Source organism: Metopolophium dirhodum, chromosome 2 (genome assembly GCF_019925205.1).
Source record: "Metopolophium dirhodum isolate CAU chromosome 2, ASM1992520v1, whole genome shotgun sequence".
Classification (NCBI taxonomy): Eukaryota; Metazoa; Arthropoda; class Insecta; order Hemiptera; family Aphididae; genus Metopolophium; species Metopolophium dirhodum.
In genome coordinates, this window is record NC_083561.1 from 33445377 (window position 1) to 33467487 (window position 22111).

General features: G+C 28.6%; 2 protein-coding genes across 2 annotated transcripts in view; one reads left to right on the top strand and one right to left on the bottom strand.

Annotated features, from left to right (window-relative positions):
• The window catches only part of LOC132939115 (metal cation symporter ZIP8-like), a 34576-nt gene extending 21178 nt beyond the window's left edge, over nt 1-13398 (bottom strand). Inside the window, exons 1-3 of the mRNA XM_061006139.1 lie at nt 12762-13398; nt 894-1032; nt 653-825 (exon numbers count right to left, since the gene is read on the bottom strand). Of these exons, the coding sequence (XP_060862122.1) occupies nt 653-825; nt 894-1032; nt 12762-12950 (501 nt within the window). The 5' untranslated portion in view covers nt 12951-13398. The remainder of the gene's footprint in view (nt 1-652; nt 826-893; nt 1033-12761) is intronic.
• A 7144-nt stretch (nt 13399-20542) lies between these two features.
• On the top strand, nt 20543-21630 carry LOC132939807 (uncharacterized). The gene has a single exon (XM_061007188.1). It carries the CDS (start codon nt 20764-20766, stop codon nt 21223-21225), a length of 462 nt encoding a protein of 153 aa, XP_060863171.1. The 5' UTR covers nt 20543-20763; the 3' UTR covers nt 21226-21630.
• The last annotated feature ends 481 nt before the right edge of the window (nt 21631-22111 follow it).

Here is a 22111-nt window from a genome sequence, read left to right on the forward strand (position 1 = left end):
TAATAATAAATAATCTATATGCGGTAGTGAAAAATAAACTTGTTAAATAATTTTTATGGCTATTTTAAGTGATCAACTGTAAATAATGATACGTTAAAATATAATTCTATATTACGTGTTAAACACTTCAAATTTATTTTAAAATGTATTATGTTCGAAAATTGGAGAATAATTCAATTTAGTTGGAGCGACTTAGATTTTTAATTTTCCTGACATAGTTGAAAGATATATTTTAGAGAATAAACAGAAATTATGCTAACAATATTAACAATCACATCATCATTTATCGTTTGCTAAAAGCGAATACAAAATACTAACATTAATTTTTGATGAAAATTTAAAATTTCAACTATCAAGTCTCAACAATTATTCATTTTTGAAGAAATTACAAAACCAATTTTTTGGAAAACTGGTTTTGCGTAATTTTCCCGCTTTCCCTGATAATTTAGAAATGTATTGGGAATTTTTTACTATTCATCGCTTTGTGTAGAATTTAAGATTTATACGTTATTCTGCATTCTCACGGCGCAGCGTTCTTTCCACGCCGTAAGTATTAAACTTATATGATTATTATCTACATTCTACATATTATATTATATTATATGCTTTTATACGTTTTTAAAAATTATTATAATATTATTAAAGCCCTTACTTCTGGAAGAAGTTGGAATACAGCTGAACTAGATAATGATCCTGTGGCTAAGCCCAAAAGTAGTCTCATTACAGTTTTCTTTCGATTCGGGTCGTTGAGCAAAGGCCAAAATATTGCACCAACCAGCCCCGATAGACTTATGATGCCAACTGACACCAAACCTCCAATCCAAGCTATAATACAAAAACATGAATGTAATACAACAATTAGGTATATAAAAAAAACATGCGAATTTACTAACCTTCAGCAGTCGTGGACTTTTTGGATAGTGAAATCGGCATTTGATTATCTGCAGGAATCGCCATTGATCTGATCGGATAATTTTCTTCATAACTAACGAACTCGACTGTACACGAGTTTGGTCTGGATGCATTGTCACACTGATAACACGATAAATAATATACCAAAATGAGTGCATTAATTTAATAATAAATATAGTTAATTATAATTAATTGTAGGTTCCTAATGCAAAATTATTTCATCATGTTTCAATAAATACATTTTCGGATAAAAACTGAAAAATTAAAATATATTTGAGTTAGAATATAGCAAAACATTCAATAAAATAGGTAATCAAAGGCCGGTCAATAAATACACATTTTAAATAATATTATTTTACTGTACAAAATGTGTTGTTGGTCTAATCGTCTCTCGGAAATGCGATACAGGTGGAGTAGATTATACATACATAGTTATTTGTTTTTAAATTGTATGTAAAACACCTGTACCTATTCTTTAAGAGGACGTTACCCATGCATTTGTTGTCTCCGTCTTACACACGTACGAGACAGCAAATTCACTAGTTCATTCTTTTGTTTCAATAGTGTGCTGTAAGCTATGATATTAGAGTGAATTGGCTAGCTACATACCTACTTTTAGGTAAGAACAATATATTATGTGTTTAAACGTCAGCGAGTTTTCAATATTTTAAAGCGTTAAAGCAATATTTTTCAAGCGAGATAAACCGCTGACGCTTAAGCACAAATATTGTTCTTACCTAAAAGTTTGATAACAACCAATAGGTCAATTCACTCTAATATCAAAACTAACAGCACAATATTGAAAAACTAGTGAATGAACATTTTCCATGCCGTACGTGTGTAAGACGGGGACAACAAATGCATGGGTAGCGTCCTCTTAATTTATATCTATTAATTTATTGTGTAAACATTTAATAATTAGGTGCATTCGACATTCGACATTCGACAATATCATTACCAAAGGAGTATTGGTATGTATACGGAAATAGCAATCATACAGTCAAGTGTGTTCATGTTCAAGATTGATTTGTCCTTATCTTTAAAAATATATACACAAACATTGGTGTGTTTCAATCACGTTTACCACTTGAGCTTATTAAACTAATTACTGATAAATAAAAAGTAAAACCCGTTTGTTTATAAAACGTCGTAATAAATTGGACGATGATTTACTAGTACCTAGGTATATAAAATTTGATTCAGAGATAAAGCAATAATACTTAATAGTAACGATAACAATCGGACTGTATCATACAGACACAACAAAATATATAAATTAAATGTTTTTTTTATTATTATTATTATAAAAACGGATATGCTAAATATTCGGCAATTCATATCCAATTGTTTGGTTGTATTTATTCCTTACGCTTAATGAAACTAAAGAGAAAATCAAAATTCAATTCCCCTAAAATACCAACAAGTTAAATGTTAATATTTCCAATCGATAAACAGTCACATTGTCTTATGTATGCTGAGCTATAAAAGTCAACACAGAACAAGTGTACATTATTGATAAATATTGTAATGTTGTGTCATGTGGATCTGAGATCTCTGTTTATCATTCACTTAGAATAATATAGGTACCTTGTGATTTGTGAATTCAATTTCTAGATCGATATATTAGAGTTAATTATTGACATATTATTATTAAATTCAAATACGAGAATATTATTTGTGATATAGTAATATGTTTTTTTCTATACGATGATATTGAAATTAGGTTACGTTACACATTAAATCAACTAAGGGTTAAAAGGATTAAGCATAATACTAAAAATGAAATGTATAATACCAGTTTCTTTTCTTCTTTATAGAAAAAAATAACACCAACATTTAGAAGAATAAAAACTTAAGGAAAGGAATTAGCTTCTTTGTAAATACAATTACGTACTAGGTACTCTTTTATAATTTTAAATAGTCTAGATTACAGTGACGTTAATTTTAGTGACTCTTTTAATTTCGCTTATCGTGGCACGAGAATAGTGGCAGTATCTATGATATAACATTTAAAAGTAATGATAAATCATCGTCTTCTAAAAAGAATACTCTGTACAGAGCTCAGTTGATTGTTTTTGTAGTTGATTATAGGAAATCACAAACTTATCTGTACTTAAAATTTTTTAGGTATGTACTATACAAATCAGATATAATATTTCAGGTGCATTTGGGTTTGATTACCAATGTTTACCATACTATGGTCCATGACAATTTATTATATATTCATCCAAACAATTATCTCATCAATAATTTGTATAACTTATTTAGTTGTTTTTGTAATTTTTATATACCTACAGTTGGTATAAAATATAATAATATGTGAAAACACTTAATATTAAAACAAATAGGTAGGTACTAACACAAACAGCAGTACTTCTCAAGTGCTAATATAATATGCAATTCTGACAATATCAATATAGTCAAGTTAATATAATACTTAATAATGTAAATGCTACATCCCACTCGTAAAATATTGAACAATTTGTAAAATGGATAAACGCGTCAGTTGTTCTGTATACTGGTTTAAATGTTTTAAAACATAAATAATAACGATAGTTCAAGTTATTCTGAGCTTTTATAAGTTTTAAATGTTTTAATTATTAATTAAATACTAGAAATTTTTGTTAGAATATATGGATAAAAAGGAATATTAGAAGTCATTGATGGCATTCTATTATTATTGATCTTATATTTCAAAACAGCAATGTATTATAAAATATTCGAAAACCAATCAATTCACCTCGGCTTATTAATGTGACTCATGTGATTAATACTTAAAAAATAAACGCAACTAGAGAGGGGGGCTATCTCTCTGCCAGATAACCCAATGTTCAGTGGCGTTTCAGGATTTTAAAATGGGGGGGGGGGGACAAAACCAAAATATTAAGAAAAATTACTCAACAATTAACAGTAGTAATTTATTTTTATGTTGTTTCATTGTTTTATGTGGCCAAGGGGTGGGGGGGGGGCGCATGACATCCAGGCCACCATGGCCATGCCACTTCCAAAGCCCTTCAAGATAAATTAATCTTTGAACTTGTGTAATATAAATTTAAAATTAATAGGTAAATAAGTTTGAATTGACTTCATAAAAAAATTAAAGGTGTATGACATTGATAAAGTATATTATTAAGTAAACCCTAAGCTATTCCGTGCTTGTCGTCGTGGTGGTTTAGCTTATAAATTATTCTGAAATTGGCACTTACACTACTCTCTGAACTATTTCGTGGTCGTCTAGTTCAGATATTGAGTCGTGCTTCATCCAAGCAGATTTTTAACAATATTGGTTAGACACAGATTTTGACGATTTTGTTCTAAGTATTTAGTAAATAGCGTACCTATATTGTGCACGTGACGAACAGCTGTTTGGTAAACGTGAAAATGAGTTGCGTTAACATGTGTTAACGTGATAATTGTTATCACAACCGCAATACCACGAAACATTAATGTACCTACCTATTAATTTCATCCACTTCTGCATGCCAGAATAATTTACATAAAAATATTATTTACTTATAAAATATTAAGAAAAAAGCTGAGTTGTTAAAAATTCGACGATTAAATAGAGTACCGACTATTTTATTTTTTTTACATAATATAGTATATAACTTTTTGTTTTGGTCGAAAAGTGAATCGGCCGAAAAAGGAAGGGTACGATTTTGGTCGAAAAAGGAAGGGTACGTTTTCGGTCGAAAACGGCCATGCCATATTTTACAACTAACCCCAGTCGAATAACAAATGTTTTATTGTTTATCACTTTATCAGCAATAAAACACATCAACTATATTTATACAATCCACAATTCCTTCTTATTCGTATTTACCATTTAAGTACTGAACTGTATATAACCTAACCTAACCTAACCTAGGGTATACACCTATATATACTTATATACCAATATACTCAATTTGAAAAATGTCCGATGAAAATCGATATAAATTATCGATACAAGAAATGGACAAGACGTGTATTGCGAAGAAAATGAAATTATAAATAATTATGATTAACGATCGAACAAAGCCGAATCTATTCATGTGAATCCTTTGGTTCGACGACTATTCATATTATATTCGAACACGCGCCACCAACTGAGATATGGTATAAAATCAATATAGAAATAGCAATACTCAATCTTTTCCACAATCAATCAGAATTAGCAATGGAATAATAATTAAAGTCTGCAGAAGATATATCATTATTAGCTGCACAGATTATGCCTTTTTTATAGGCGAACATTTCCAATTGATATTACAATAGCGTTATAAAATGCGATTCATTGGCAGTGAAAAAAAATTTTAAAATAGGAGAACGATGTTCTACCCGACAGTCAGTATCGGTGTACGAATAATATAATAATCCTCTAAACGTCTATATAGGTAGGTAGTACTCCACAACGGTTCACCGCTGCTGTATATAATACTAAAATACAAGAACACATTATAATAGACAAATCCAAAAAACCCGTTGGAATCGTATACATAGGTACTTTCTCTTACTATATCTATACTAGAAACAGGCCCAGTGTAATTCTCGGAAATTAAAGTTCATATTGACAAACTGGAATTCTTTTGGTAGTCAGAAACAGCGTTAAAAAAAAACCGCCTCCTTGAAAATACTTAACATAAAACTGCATTGCATTATGCCTTGCTGGGCGATGAACCACAATACCAAAACCCCACCTACCCATGTCCTATGTTACACAAAAAAAAAAAAATCAAATCAAATCTACTTAAGATAAACTTGAAATTTATCACCAATTATCGAATATATTAGCCGTATTACAAAGAATAGTACAAACAAAAACGCACCAAACTCCACGCCTATAACATTACAAAATCAAACAAGAAGACATTTTATGAAATTATCTTAAAACACTTTTATTTACCCTATAACCTTATCGAACTGTAAGTATAGGTATTAGTATAAACAGTATATTTTTAAAACTGTTTATTTAAAGTAATAAAGTAGGTTATAATCAGTATACTTCAAATGAAAATAAAAATTATTCTGAACGTACCCACTTTTACTTCGGTTCTTTCAAAAATGTAACATTGTATTAATTGACTATTATTTAACTACCTAATAAAGTAATCCAAATAAATATGAAATAACATTTTAAAACAGTACAATATTAATAAAACACATACAGCAATATTATGACGTTATAATTCGGATATTCCACCTATTTTTGAAGGTTAGGCTTTACAGTTTAAAAAGGTCCGTTTTTTATAAGAATTATAAAAATATCACGCTATTTTGTTTTTGAACAAAATTTTAATTTGGAACTTGTACTTCCATAAGCTATTAAAATTATCAAAATTAACACCTGCAGTATATTTGTAGTTCATTGTTAATTTTTAATGGCATATTCTAATAATAATTGCAATAAAAATCGATATCAATTCTACATTGAATTTTAATGCCATAAACTATCTTATACATTATTATATAAATATATATGTGTGTATAGCCGTTCGGGTGATATAATTTGAGGTACACTTGGGCAATTATCAAACAACTCACAATAGGCTTCTGCCATTGGCCAATTTTCTACTCAAAATTATTCCACTCTGCGTGTCGATGCCTACCTATACCTTATAAATATTATCTATTATTCGATGGCGTTAGACATTTCTGTGCGTGTACGATGACCTAGGTAGGTGTTGAGCGGCCAGTGGATGCACCGATGGCCAACAATATATTAACCTTGAACTCGACGTAGGCCGACAACAGCAATGTCAAAAACACCACAAAAAACATGGCAAGCCGGTGCATAATAATGTTACCTACACGAAGAAAATGTGAGGTGCGGGGTTTTAGGGGATTTCTTAGAAACACAAACCACTTGTAGATAGGATTGTATCGCTTTTCTACAAGTAATATAGTAACCGTTTCATCCGTTTCACTGTGTGTGAATAATATATTATATTGAATCACGGCACAATGTTAGCTGCGGAATAATTGTATTCGGGAAATATTTTCTAATTATAATAAATAGATAACTACAGGTGTACTAGCTAAACAATAAATATTAACATAGGTAACTTATTAATATCAAATCGTTTTATCTATGCATCTCTATTATGCATTGTACATTATATCATTATATTATGTTATACAACCTACTACCTACAGGCCGTTATAGTAACCAACAGTATATTAAATGTACAATTATAGGTACATCAGTACCTATACATGTGATATTATAGATTTTTAGTTAGTTTTCGAAAACCGAGTACAATACACATATTATAATAATGTAGCGATTTTAAAATAACTTAACAGTATTATATTATACAATATTAAACAGTGGGCAGTACTTAGGGGAAACACAAAACATATAGGTAGTGTAATCTAATTATTGCGTTGTGAGTGTGTTAAGTACAGAACTAAATTGATACTACTAAACTAACGCCAGAAAATAAGAACGAATTTTTTTTCTAGTCTTATTGATTTCATTAAATCTATATAATCTAATAGTATAATAAAATGACCACAATAATAATAAGTCAAACTTTAAATTACTAATTTGCTATATTTGTAACATTATAACGTCCTCAAAAATAATATAAGCTACCTAATATGATATACATTAAAAAAAATGTAATCCACACAATTTATTTGATTATTTTTCTTTTTATTGAATAACCTAAATCATTATTGACTGTTTTTAATACAGTTATTGTATATACCAATTTGAAAATAAAGCTGTATCATTATAAATAAAAATTATTAATTATCATACAGAGATACCTACAAATAGATGAATCAAATCCAATTATAAAAGATACTTGATATAAGAATGTAGGTAGGTACATGTTATTTCCCTTCACATTTCTGTTGATTATGTAGGCATAGCTTCAGTACAATAATTAATATGTAGCTATTATTATTATATACCTACACAATAATCTTCATATAATATTCAAAAGCCATATAGAAGGCTTATTTGAGTAGCATGATTTTCCATTTCCCCTTGCAAATACTTTTTTTTATAATTTGTAAATTATTAAATTCATGCGAGTTATTACGACCATAATATTTCAAAAGTGAATTATACCTTTAAAAAGGCGCAAGCATGTGTCGTATTATACTGTTATAAATTTTAACACGATAATTATTATCAATATAAAACTGATTACGGATGGAATTTGTTAAACCCAATGGCGGTTTAATGCTCTTACCTTTAGGTTGATAAATAAATAAATTATACATATAATATTATATATAATATATATTAATTCAAGCTAATCACACAAAATTAGAACTGCTAAACGTACATTTTGGTATATTATGCATTAGCAAGGCACTAAGACGGAGACAACAAATTCGGGTACCTACTACAGTACGACGTCCTCTTAACTCATAATAATAATAATATATTATTCAAATCATTTAAAGGAAACTAAAAACACTTTTTTTGTGAATAAACCTAACTAATAGATTAATTAACGCCTCTTCAAAATGTTGGTAGATACATAATAATATTAGGTATAATAATTTAATTAGGAAAATTGTTATAAAGGAAAGTTAAGTTTGGAAAAACTATCAGGGTTTCTAACCTAACCCTCAGCCTGATAGCATTGTATCAAAATATATACATTTTAATTTTTAGGTTTTTGTTTTAGTAATAATACTTATAAGGAAGTAAGGAAGTATTGAAAAGTTACATTTAAACCAATTTATATCAATTTATAAATACCTAGTTACAAAACTTTCGACTTACATACTATAATACTATGACAGATATGAAGTAAGATAATTATACAGCGCACGTATAGGTACCTCCTAATCACAGGTTAAACCAATTATTTAATATGTATCTCACGAAACAATGCTTTTATTTTTACTTTTTTTGCTATGTTATCATAATTATAATTTAGTTTGATAAAATATTTGTGTATAATATTATAATATGTGTTTATTGGTATGCAAATTGTTCAAAACTATAAAATATTTAAAGTACCTGTGCTACAGTTAGAACCACATTTTTATAAAAAAATCCAACTTTTTAATCGACAGTTAATTTATTTTATTTTTGGATGCAGAAAACATTTTTAAAATTGTAGATATACTATAACAACATGAATTCCGTTTTTATTCCAAAATAACAAAAACTTATGTAATAGGTGCCTATTTACACTGTACAGGTTTAACGAAGCAGAATTTAATAAATTTATCGATGCATAGTCATGACGAGGTATCTATTTAATATTTATATGGGTTTAAAATTGTATAGTAAAGTTAGTATAATAAAATTATTTTTCGTATTTCAGTGTAATTATTAATGTAGTTTATAAATATGAAGAGCTCTTGTATTTTATAAAATGAGTGTTTGTAGTTAAAACGGCAAAAATAATATACCAAAGGACATTATGCTTGTAAATATTGGATTATAAAAACATTAATTTAGGTACGCGTTTTACATGATTAAATAATATATATTATTCGTATAAAACGCTTGAAGTATGTATTATTTCTATAATCTTAATGAATATGTGACAATAACCTTGTCACCGCCAAATAGTTAGGTTAGTAGGTATGTATTAATATTATTTAAAATTAATTAATTAACAAAAAAAAATTGACTTATAAAATGTCGAATTGAAATTTAAATATTAAAGCCACAAATAGTTTAGGCGTATATAAACAAATAATAATAATAATAACATCTGATTTATGTAATTTATACCAAATCTAGCCTTAATTATTAAAAGATAACGGGCTGACTATGCATACCGGTGAATATATAAATATCTGACTTACAACCAAATACACAAATCGTTGGTCGATATTATCAAATATTATATTATATAATTTATATTAAATCATAGATTGTAATACTATTGATGTTTTAGAAATATATAGTTGGTACACAATATAAAACAGACAAATAATACGCTGTCCTTTGATTAAAGAAATTATTATTATTTTTACTTAAAAGTTAAAATTGCTATAAAGTTATAAGCTGAAACAATTATCAATGGATTCAGGATTAATAATTATTTAGGTACACTTTCAAGTGACAGTGCCGATGGTGACGAGATGAGAATATCATAAATATATGTATAGTATGTTAGATGGTATATTATATTAGTTATCTATTTAAAGTAAATGACAAATATATACATGTGTTTAAAATCTAAATATGTCTAAGAACTTTATATAGTACCTACTCTACACTCTACAGTTGACTCGTATAACACATTCAAATTCGACTCAATAAAAAATTAACATAAACATCATTCCTTATAAATTCTTTAATGACGGCTATTATTATTATACTATTATATTAAATTGCAACTTTAAGCATACTATTATTTTATAGTCACTTTTTTCTAACCTAACTCATAAATCCATTACAATTTCATTTCGTAGGTACCTACCTTTATGCACATTATAGGGTTTCTATTAAAATTTAATTACAATATCATACATAATATTTCGACTTACACAACATGTAAATAATTTGAACTGTTTTACAAATTTTATGTTCATTGACAGCAACAATTTTAACTCATACAATACCTAAGTATAAATAACATCCAATTCAAACATCGTATAATTACTAATGGACGTGGGCATACAGACATCCGATAACCAGCAATCTTATACAAACAATAAATTCATCAATATTAAAGTTAAATACTTGACATAACAATTTCAATGAAAACAACATACAACGACATGTTAATTTTAAAACCAAACAAAAATAATACAATTTTCGAAGTGTACCTGCAATTGAAAGTGCAATAACCCGGTACGTCCACTTTATGAAATTGTTCAGGGTGACCATTTGAAAATCTATTATCTCATTTATGACTTCCATAGAAAATAATTAACGATATTTCTGATAACTCCGAAGAAAGTAATCGGATTTGTATTGGAATACATTTACGCGAAATAATAAAATAAAAAATTCCTAAAACAAATTTGAATTTATCTGCAGTAAGCAATATTGTACGGTATTTGTCACTCTTACAATATTCAGCTCCAAACTATATACTCATACATTTGATTATAATATTTTTGTTTCGATATAACGTATTGTTATATTTTTTAGATCTACTTTTTTTTTCTATATCGAGAAGTAGTGAAAGAGCAAACCTTAACCGTTCGTATATAATCCTATATATTTGCACGCGCTATAATATACTCGCAGCATGCTATACATCTATATAATATATATGACAAATGTATGATGTTTACGTACGTAAATATAATAATATAACCTTATGTGCTCACATCTAGGTATAATATACACAACAATATGTATTAAAATAAAATGCAACATTACCATTTACATTTCACATAGTGGCGCAGACTGTAATATCATATTGTATAATATAGGTAGGTACTTACCTATAATATGTTAAAGCAAGTGAAACGAATTCGTACATTTGTGTCAGTGCTAAAGATGTTCTCCCTACCACTTACAGACATTACAGATTTCTTACCCAGGTTTTTTTTTTTTTTTTTACACCGTATTTATAGGCAATATATAATATATTAATACGCATGTTTTTTTAACCAATCTTCGAACATTACTTCTTCCGAAGACCAAATATATTGTACTAAATAAAAGTTGTTTCTTATTATTTTTATTAGGCATAGGCAGTTTTTATTACTATTAAAAAATCTAATACCTAGTTACATTCTTATAAAAATAGATTTATTTATTTTAGTTAAAATACCATTGTGTTGTAATTTCTGAATTCAGTCTAAATTATTCCTATTTATGTATGTATATATTTTATGAGATGATGTTTAAGGTTATTTGGTTAAATTTTCAGCATTCAGTTAGGACGTGCTTTGCCATTTAACTATAACGCTGAACATATCTTCACTCCAGAATCCGGACAAGTAGCTTGTACCTATCTTGTAAACCTACGACGGTTTAAGGAAATACAGAGAAAATAATATCTGAATAACAATTGCAGTAAATATAAATATTTACTCTACTTCAATACTCTAGGTCTTATGGTGTTACTTACCTACGTTTATAAACTTAGTCGAACTCGATTACTATAATATGTGATATGATAATATACTATAATGGTTCGATTATAATAACCGATTATTAATATCTAATAAATAATAATCCTAATGATATATAAATAATTATAATAATAATATTTGCGACATTAATTCTTATCTGTCAGCAGTCAGCTATATAATATACAATATACCTACCTATTCTATTATGGCCTCTGCTTATTTTAAAAAACGTATTTTTCAATGCAAAACTCAAGTACTTACATCGTTATAGTAGTAGATATATAAAACAAAAAAAAAGTTATAAAGAATAAACAAAATACAACAAAAAATAATTTAACCAAGCTATTATTAGAATATATTATATAAACTTAAAAAGGTCAATGATTACTTTATAGCTATATAAGTACTATTTTGTTAGTATTCTGATCTTTATTTAAAACATAGTACCTATTGAAGATAAGTAAAACATTATTCATTTGATATTATGTTAAGTGAAATTTTTAAATTTAAACCACAATTATTTAGGTGTTATACAATAATGTTGGTAATAAACATTTGTAACACACGTAAAATCATTAAAAATAAATACATTGTCTAATAAATAAATATGTTTAAAACAGTGTCTATTAAAATCGAATAAGCACTTGGACATGTGCTACTATTGTATCCAATACTCATGCACAGATAAACTATAGGGTATCCATTAAGAATTAACCAGTATTAATTGTCTCGGAGACCTGCTGATTTTTCTATAGTAGATACTAGGTACTAGGTAGGCTAAATATAGGTAATGGTGATTATTGAAAAATAAATTGAAATATTGTAGGTATATTAAACATGAATCGACTCACTCTCGACTGAAAGACGCAAAGCCTTGGATTTCCCGAAGAACTGTCCGTAGATCCGTCCATTTCCGTGCATGACGGCGTCAGAGACCACACTTTTCGCCAGCAGTTATCCATCGCGATCGGGTCTGCCGAGCATGTAGACCATATCAAAGAAAACCCGAAGATCACCAACGCGATAAAAGTTGATGCCATTTTCCAGTATTATTAAGTATACAAATCGATGTATGTTAGTGGGGAGGCGATGTAAGTGGTTTTTTTTTTTTGTTTTGGAAAGCGTATAAACTTGTAAACTTATTACAGACGTGAGGAGCCGCGGGTAATTGGGTACAAAACGGTTAAATAATACGGTGGTGAATAACAACAACAACAACGCGTGTGTCGTGTTACAGTATACGGATTGGTAGGTGTGATGACTGCGTAAGTATATGTATATATATATATATAAAAGGTTTATAGTTTTCAAAAAAGAACCGAAACTGAGCAGATATGCCAGTAAAAATTATACGTATACTTAATGCGGTGGCGATGAATTAATAGTATTATTATTAAGATTATGTTATTGTTTCGAATCGGACCGTTTTGTGAGCCGTCTGTTTCCCTGGTGACTGGCCATAACCAACTGAGTGCATGCGTTATTGCGGTGATGCATTCGTGTGCATGTGTGTGTGTGTGTGTGTGTGTGTGTGATGTGGACTATAAGTAGTTGCGACGATGGCAGTGGCGTACGGGAAAGAGGAGGCAACAAGCCGTCGATGTTCCAAAGTCCTGATAACAATATTATGTTGAATCCAACACATATAATATTAAAGTGTATTTATTATACCGTAACAATATTTTAACGCGTGACATAATGATAATACATTAATTATTATCGTTATAATACGAGTATACGACGCCCATTAAGAATACGCTACACTACCAGATACCTGCGTCCTGCATGTGTTGTCTCCGTGACTCCGTTTTATGAACGTATAGGTACAGTACACCATATCAAATTTACGTACCACGGAACCAATTTTTTGTGGTTAGCTTTAGTATTCAAGCGAATTGACTCGCGATGTCAATCAAACTTCAAGCCATCAAAATTATCTCTGAAAGTTGATTTTTTATGATATTTTCGAGCGAGTTATGAGCGTTTTAAAAATGCGATATTTTAGTGATTTAACATATTCATAACTAGGTTAAATTGAAAATTAGACAATACATTGCTGGTAAAATGTATTGGAAGCAGTGATTATATTCCGTCTTTGTCTATCACACACGTGCAATAATTATGTATATAGGATGGACAATTTTGCAGTCGAGATTATTAGGTATATTTCTGTCGCACCAAGCAATATGATCTAGAGATGGGTTGAAGATTTTGAAAACAGGTATGATTCACTTCAAGTGAAGTCTACTTGAGAATGGTTATTTTTCGACATTTTCGATTTCGTCTTACAAAAAGGCTTAACAAAATGTTTCGGAAACGTACAAATAGGTCTACTCGATTTTAGGTGCTTATGTTAACATCTAGGGAAAAAAATGAACATATAATGTCAAAAAGTTGTGGGTCGACTTCTCGAATCTCGGGGATAAAATCGGTTTTCAAAATATATACCTAACGACTAAACTCGTATAAAATGTGTGGCTGTCTGTACTACTGTGTGGATGTGTAAGTCAGAGACAATACAGGTATACCATTGAGAATATACTGTGCACGCATATAATTATAGCAATCACAACAAATTATAGAAGGAGAAGGAAACCATTTCGTCGTTAGTAATTTTACAATATAATAATTAATTAATAATAATAATGTATAACATTATATTATTGTATGTTATTATACGACTTACCGACTTCCTACGGTAATATTATTATATTATATTTTATATACAACGCGTATTGATAATAATAATTGTTTCATATTATTAAGTGTACATTTTTGTGGGTAATTTTTTTTTTTTTGTATCTGCCCGCCTCCGTCCAAATATCTACGGGCTTAAGTCGAAATAAATTATAACATTAAACCACTATGTTTGAAGTCAAAATCCAACCAACCAATCACACCGTCGCCGCCCGCAGTGATGGTTGCTCAACACTGCGCGTATATACCTATATATATTATGTTATACAGGTAGGCCTATAATATTGTGTTTTATCTTTTTTGAAATATCCGGTTTTTTTTTTTTTTTTTTAACTCTTGTGAGTATAGCTTACATATATATTGCATGTATAGGTAATAATATGTATAGTTAAATGTCTGCAGAGACTAGAGTTCGAAATCTGATAATACGCATTCCCGAAGGCGCGGGGCCGCTCGTCATATTGTAATATTATGTATAATAGGTATCCATTTATTCAGTTGCGAGCTGCATACTATAAATTATAATATACTATAACGAGCCGCTGCAACAACGATGATCCGACGTGTTTTATATACACTCGTCGACTCGTCGATAAGAATATTATTATTATACGCACTTCGCCCCATTATCGGACGACGATCGTGTAATATTTATTTCGATTGCCCAATATGCCCATATATGTGCCTTTAATTGATTAATTATTCAATTATCCATAATAGTGTAATCGCAATGAAAAAAATAATACAATAATTATTATCGCTCTTTTTTTATAATATACGATGTATTATATAATATATGAATAGCAATGCGATATGTTATGTCCCCCTAAGTGTAGTGGTCATCCGCCGTTACGATACATTTTTCTAGGGGTAAGTTGTAGCTCGTAAGTAATATATTTTACACTGTTCCGGACACATTAGATGCTCGCAAAAAAACGATCGTACCTACCTGATTTTCCACAATGAAATTATGGGGACTTAAAAATATATATAATTATTATTTTGCGCGATGTAAATGCACACACTTATTATTTTTTTATGTGTGTATATATTATAATCCCCAAATGTGAAATGACGCTACTAGTTTTTTATAAAGTGTTAAAGTCCTAGATATTATTCTTGTAAGTACTTACCAATCTTCTACATGATTTTCATGGTTGGATAATTTGTTTTGTACTAACTGATTTTTTTTTTTTTTTTTACTAACCTTCAAGTTCTAATATTTTTGAAAAAGATTTGTTTCATAATATAATCCACTGATCGGAAATTACACTTAATACACAGGCAGTTGAAATATTAGTCAAATTATATTATACAACTTGTTTGTCAAACTTACATGTGCCTATTTAAGACACACACATATTTACAAATGTAAACATTTAAACGTATACAGTCATACACTAACACATAATATATATTACATATTTACTGATTCTGGATGGCGTAGCATGTGATTTTACCTCTTCCCGAACTCTGTTAAATGTAAGTTGCACAGATTTTTAATACAGTTATTTGAGTTGATTTGATTAAAACCAAGTATACATACAGGTCTAAAATTATATTCAACCATAAAAAAAAATTTTCTTTAACCTGCAATGACAACCATATACATAAAAAAAAGTGGATGTCGCTCTATTGTACAGTAGGTTACAACTTACAAGTGGGCCTAGTGTTAAATTTGAATTCAATGATATAATATCATTGTATAAGAAAAACGATTCTGAGCGAAAACGGTCAGTCAGTCTATGATATTAGTTATTACTATTACCTATAAGTATATTTGATGATATTATTGTGAATAAAGTAATACATTTTTATATAACCTATTTACGTGGAGTCTCGTTTTAAATTTTCAATCCTTAGCTATAAAAGTTGAACATTTTATAAATATTTAACTACAAAATAATTATTACATTTTAAATTTGATAAATTTTGTCAAAATTTAAACTTAAATGCTTAAAAAAACAAATTGTGCCTATGTATTTTCAACTGCAATTGTAGAGATATATCAGGAGCCTTGCATACAATTTTCACGCTTTTCTACCCTACAAATAAAATTTTATTGATATTTATAGAAAAAAAAACTAAAAAAATTGAGAACTGACAATGTCCGTAAACAGCTCAAAAAGAGTCAAATTATTATCAGAATTTTATCGTGTATAGAAAATGCGAATATAAACGTTCAGTGAAATTTTCAAGTATCTAGTCATACGTTCTTTAATTACATCAAAATAAGAAAATCGTTACGTGAGAAATCGAGTGAATATCAAATGTTGTAAAAATATTAATTTCAAACGCTCATAAAAATTTAATTTGACTTTCTTGTAGACATTTTTTTTTGATAAAGGTAGAAAAACTTATGGATAATTTTGTATTACATTTTCAAATCTTAGATTTAAAAAGAAAATTTTTTATGAATTCTCAACTCAAATTAATTTGCTAACTTTCGTGATTTTTCCGTATTTTGTCAATATTTGAACTTTAAATGCTTATAAATAAAAACTATGACTAAGGATTTTTAATATTTTTCAAATATCATTGTAACAATATAGTAGGAGTCTTGTATTCAACTTTCAAGCTTTTTTTACCCAACAAATAAAGTTGAAAAAAAGACTAATAAAATTGGAAACAGAAAATATTCCCAGACCTTTCAAAACAAATCAAAATATTTTGAAAATTTGATCGTGTATAGAAAATGCAAATATAAGTAACCCGTAAAAATTCCCATTTTTCCTTAATTTTTCTTTTGTTTTTCACATCGCTTTTGAAAATTACTGAGAATTTTTACTTTTGACCCCCAAAAGTACCAACTAGATTCACTTTCCTATCAGAAAAGATACTGTTGAAGAAAATCAAAGCATTTTACTGTCCTAAAAGGTGATGACAGACACGAAAAAAAACACACATCATTGTAAAATCAATACATTCATCGTTTCACTCAGAATCTAAAATGTACCAAAAGTTTTTTATGAATTAACTATATTAAACATCAATTATGTTTTGAAATATGGTACACTATTACACTGTAATATCACTGGATCTTGTTGAATCAATTGACGAACATTTTTTTGAAAATCAGAAAAAAACAGTACATTTGCATTTGCATCAAACGATCAAAGGATCACTTTTAAGTACACAATGTTAATATCTCAAATAAATTTATAAACAAGAAAACAATTGTATTATTTTTGTTATAATTGTTTTTTTTAACTTCTAGCATCATTGTTTAATAATTTAATTTCTGTGTGTTCAAGTGGCGTCTTACTTCCAACGACCATAGGCCATAAAGTTTCACGCCACTCCACTTATAAATATAATATACAAATTTTGCATTCCTCATACCCCAGAAAAATAAAAATCAAACACGTAACTTAAGTTAAAATTATAAAATGTATTAAAATTATTAATAAATATTATTCAATAAAATTACCCAAAAACTTTTTATCACAACAAGTTTTAATGATTATTATTTGTTGTTAATAAAGTGACATGCTTACTTGATTATAATATTTTTGGTATGTTAATTATCTGTAAAAACTATGTACTGCGTATACAAATGTTGTGTACTGTATTATTATAAAATAATCTAGGTATTTTATTGTAAAAAAAAAATAGGTATATCATATTATGTCCTCGGTTCCTCACACATTCACATGTGAATACAATTTATTATTATAAATATTAAATATTCTCATAAATATTTGCATTCAAGACTCAAACGTGTAAAATTAAATTAAATTATATATATAAGGTATTTTATAAATAAAAGATGTATATATGTTTAGTGTTTGCACGCAATCGTATATAACACTAATTAAATTGCCAATAAATAGAAACATATGTGATAGGTACCTAAACATTATTATTATGGTAATTTATTAAACAAGGCGATTTTTAGCACAACACTCATTGTCCCAGAAAATTACAAACTATATATTTTCACAATTAACAGTAAAAAAGATTGGTTCTCATTTAAAATGTGTTATATTGCTAACCTTAGTAGGTATTTTAAAATATGGACCACTATATCAATATTAGTTTACATTAGAAATCAGAAATCAGAAATCAGAAATTGAAGTAATACCAACATTATTAAAATATAAAGGTATGGGGTTGGACTCGTGACTCGTGAATGGTTTATCACCAATCACCATGTATAATATAGCATAAAGCACCAATAAAAATGTTATTGATTTTTGATCATAAAAATGTATTAAAACCACTACTTAGGTAGGTACGTAGTGTTTATTATTTTATATTGTACATGCAATTGTTATTTTTTATGATCTACGACCTACGAATTACGAGTCAAGCATATCGGCTTAACTTCGAGTACAGTAATAATAACAATTCAACAATAGACAAGTATATTATATAACACCATTACCTATTTTGTCAAAGTTAATCCGTTTTATATGTATTTGAGTTGGCAATTTCTATAACGCAAAAAAACAAAAACAAATAATAAATAGGTCACAAATCATGAGGATAATATTATGCAGATTATTAATAAGTGTTGGAGCAGTACATGCATATTCCAATGAGGTATACCATTATTTAAAACTATCTATTATTGTACACTGCAGACTCAGGCCACCCAAACATGGAGACTTGGAGTCCATAATCACTAGGTAGTAGGTACTAAGTAAGTAGTACGTACATATTATGTGCGTATCTATTTATGCCACACAATAAAATACAGAAGTTTACAAATATTATATTATACCCATAGCGTGGTGTTTGTTAAGTACCAGCTATATCTAGGATTATATTTGAAAATTATTACTAACTGTTTCCTTTTCGTATATACCCATATAATACCTAAAAAAACCATTTGATGCGTTTTCTTTTTGTAACAACTTTTGATCATGTCATATAGGTAAATAAGTAGGTAATAATATTATCATTAATTATTATTCAGGTTTAAAAACAAAACACAAACATGAAAATTCTTCCACTTTCCTACGTGACTTTTAAAATATAATGTGTATATAAATAAAGGTATGGTATTGATAGCTCTAATCTCAATATAATATTATTCACATTTCATTTCGGTTTAACTACCTATATAGCAATATAATATTTCATATTAAGTATTGACATATTGTTATAATGTTAGTAAGTACTCGTGATGTAAGGTTTAATAGGTATACCTATAAATAATAATTTTTTTCTATTATAGATAATGTGATGTGATGTCGTTATAGGTAATAGGTGCGACCTATATATAATCTTCAAAAGCGTATAATCACGCAAAACGACTTACAGTGTTAATTTAAACAATACCCACTCGTGTAATAATACATTAGGTACGTGTACATATTATGTGATAATATAGCTGATTCTAAAGAAATATAAATAATATTTAACTTGAAGGAAACTTGAAGGAAACGCATAATGCATACTTACCAGTTACCATGTGGTATTTTATGAAACCTGAACTGTACCTATTCGAATTGTTTTTAAATAATATCTATTGTACATAATATATTATAGGTTATAATATGATTTATCTATCTAAGACAATCACAGAGATATGAATGATACAGTAAAAAGAAACTTTGTTGTCAGAATAATGGCGTAATCTGGGAGACAAGAGGGGAAGTTGACCCTTAGCATTTTATAGTGGTTGTTCCCACCCATCATTGCCGGTGTTTATTTCAGGGGGATGACCTGTAGGGGGAGGGTATACATAAAAATGTATACCACCACAAAAATATATTTTACTTCTCTTCGTTATTTACCTATGGCATACCCCCTTGAAAATTTAGGTATACACGTATCGTATGCTATATACAGTCGATTTATTGGTGTTGTATGCTATCTACATTAATAAAAGTTATCTACACATTTTCTCATTTCTATTTTTAATACATTAACAACTTGTTACGATTGTATTCGTATATGCTTCGTCGTCTAGTACGTATGTGTTCGGTGCTTGATAAACGTGTGCGTATTTGTATTTTAGTGTTTATTTGAGTTTTATGTAAATGAGTAATCTAGGTGATTTATACAGATTGAACTTGTTTGGTGCTGGGTGAATTAATTTAAAGTCGCACAAACCGATAAAATAACAGGTAGAGGTCATCATACAGTCTCGGATTGGTTCAATCTATGTCGAGACGTTGTGGCAGAGTAGATTAAAAAACTTGGAAAATGGGTGGAAAAGGATTAGTAGTACAAATAGACGAATCTATATTTCAAGGAAAACGTAAGTACAATAGAAGAAGACTACGTCTTGGAGATTGTAAACCTGTTGATAGTAAAGATGGTGATGGTGATACTACCGATACTTCCGAAGATAATTCTGACGAAGAAAATCAAAACTATGATACTAATCGAAATTCTGGAAGTCGAGTTCAAAGCCCTCGAGTGTTTGGCATGTGCTATTTGATTGAAGATGGAATTTTGGAACGCCGTTTTTTTATAGTCAATAAGAGAGAACGAGAAACATTATTATCAATAATAATTCAAGAAATAGAACCAGGATCAACAGTTCGTTCAGATGAGTGGAGAGCATACCTACAAAACTTTAAAAATATCACGGTTTTCTTCACAAAACTGTTAACCATAGGTAGTAAGAACTTCATAAATCCACATACAGGTGCTGAAACATAAACAATTGAGTGTTAATGGAGACACGTAAAAGTAAAATGTAATATAAGATCACGTGGTGCAACAAACCTACTCGAAAGGCAATTACAGAAAGAATGGTGGCATTTAGTCCACCCGATCTTTAAAAGTTTTTTAAGAGACATAAAAGATACATTTGTATAAGGCGATTACAATTTCAATGACAACTGTAAAACTACAAGCGCCAATAAAAATATTTAGGTAAGTTTATAATAAATTTTATCGCTAAAATACCTACTATACCTACCTCTCCAGGATAGAAGGTCTGAAATAAACACTGATCACTCCCCAAAAGCTGTTTTACATGCTCTAATTTATTGTATATTTATATTATATAGTATCTATAACACTTTCATTTTTTTATTTAAAGCAAAATACTTGAATATTAATTATCCGTGTGTATTATATGTGTTTCGTAAATATTACTAATAGGTATTATAATCATTAAAATATTTATATTATACACTTATTTTAAACATTAATTTAAAAAAAGTTGTACTATAATAAAAGTTGTATTATAATATGTATAAGAGTGGTGTATTTAACGCTACTGCTGATGGATATTACTAACTAGATATATTTTCACTAATTTTACAATTCTACATTGACTGCTATTTTGTCGTGTTTACAAAAATGAGAGGATTTAGCAATGTGGTAACCCTTGGGTGGAATATATTGCGAGAGGCCCAAAGAAGTAAACAGAACAACTGACTATACATTTTTTTGACATTAAATAAGTCTTCCATTTTTAAATTTGTAAAAAACAATAAAAATATTCGCTAAATAATAATTACAACTATATAGTCTCTACTGAAACTGTGTTTATATTTTTAACTTTGTAAGGTATAAACATCAACTGCCGTTCAAAGAT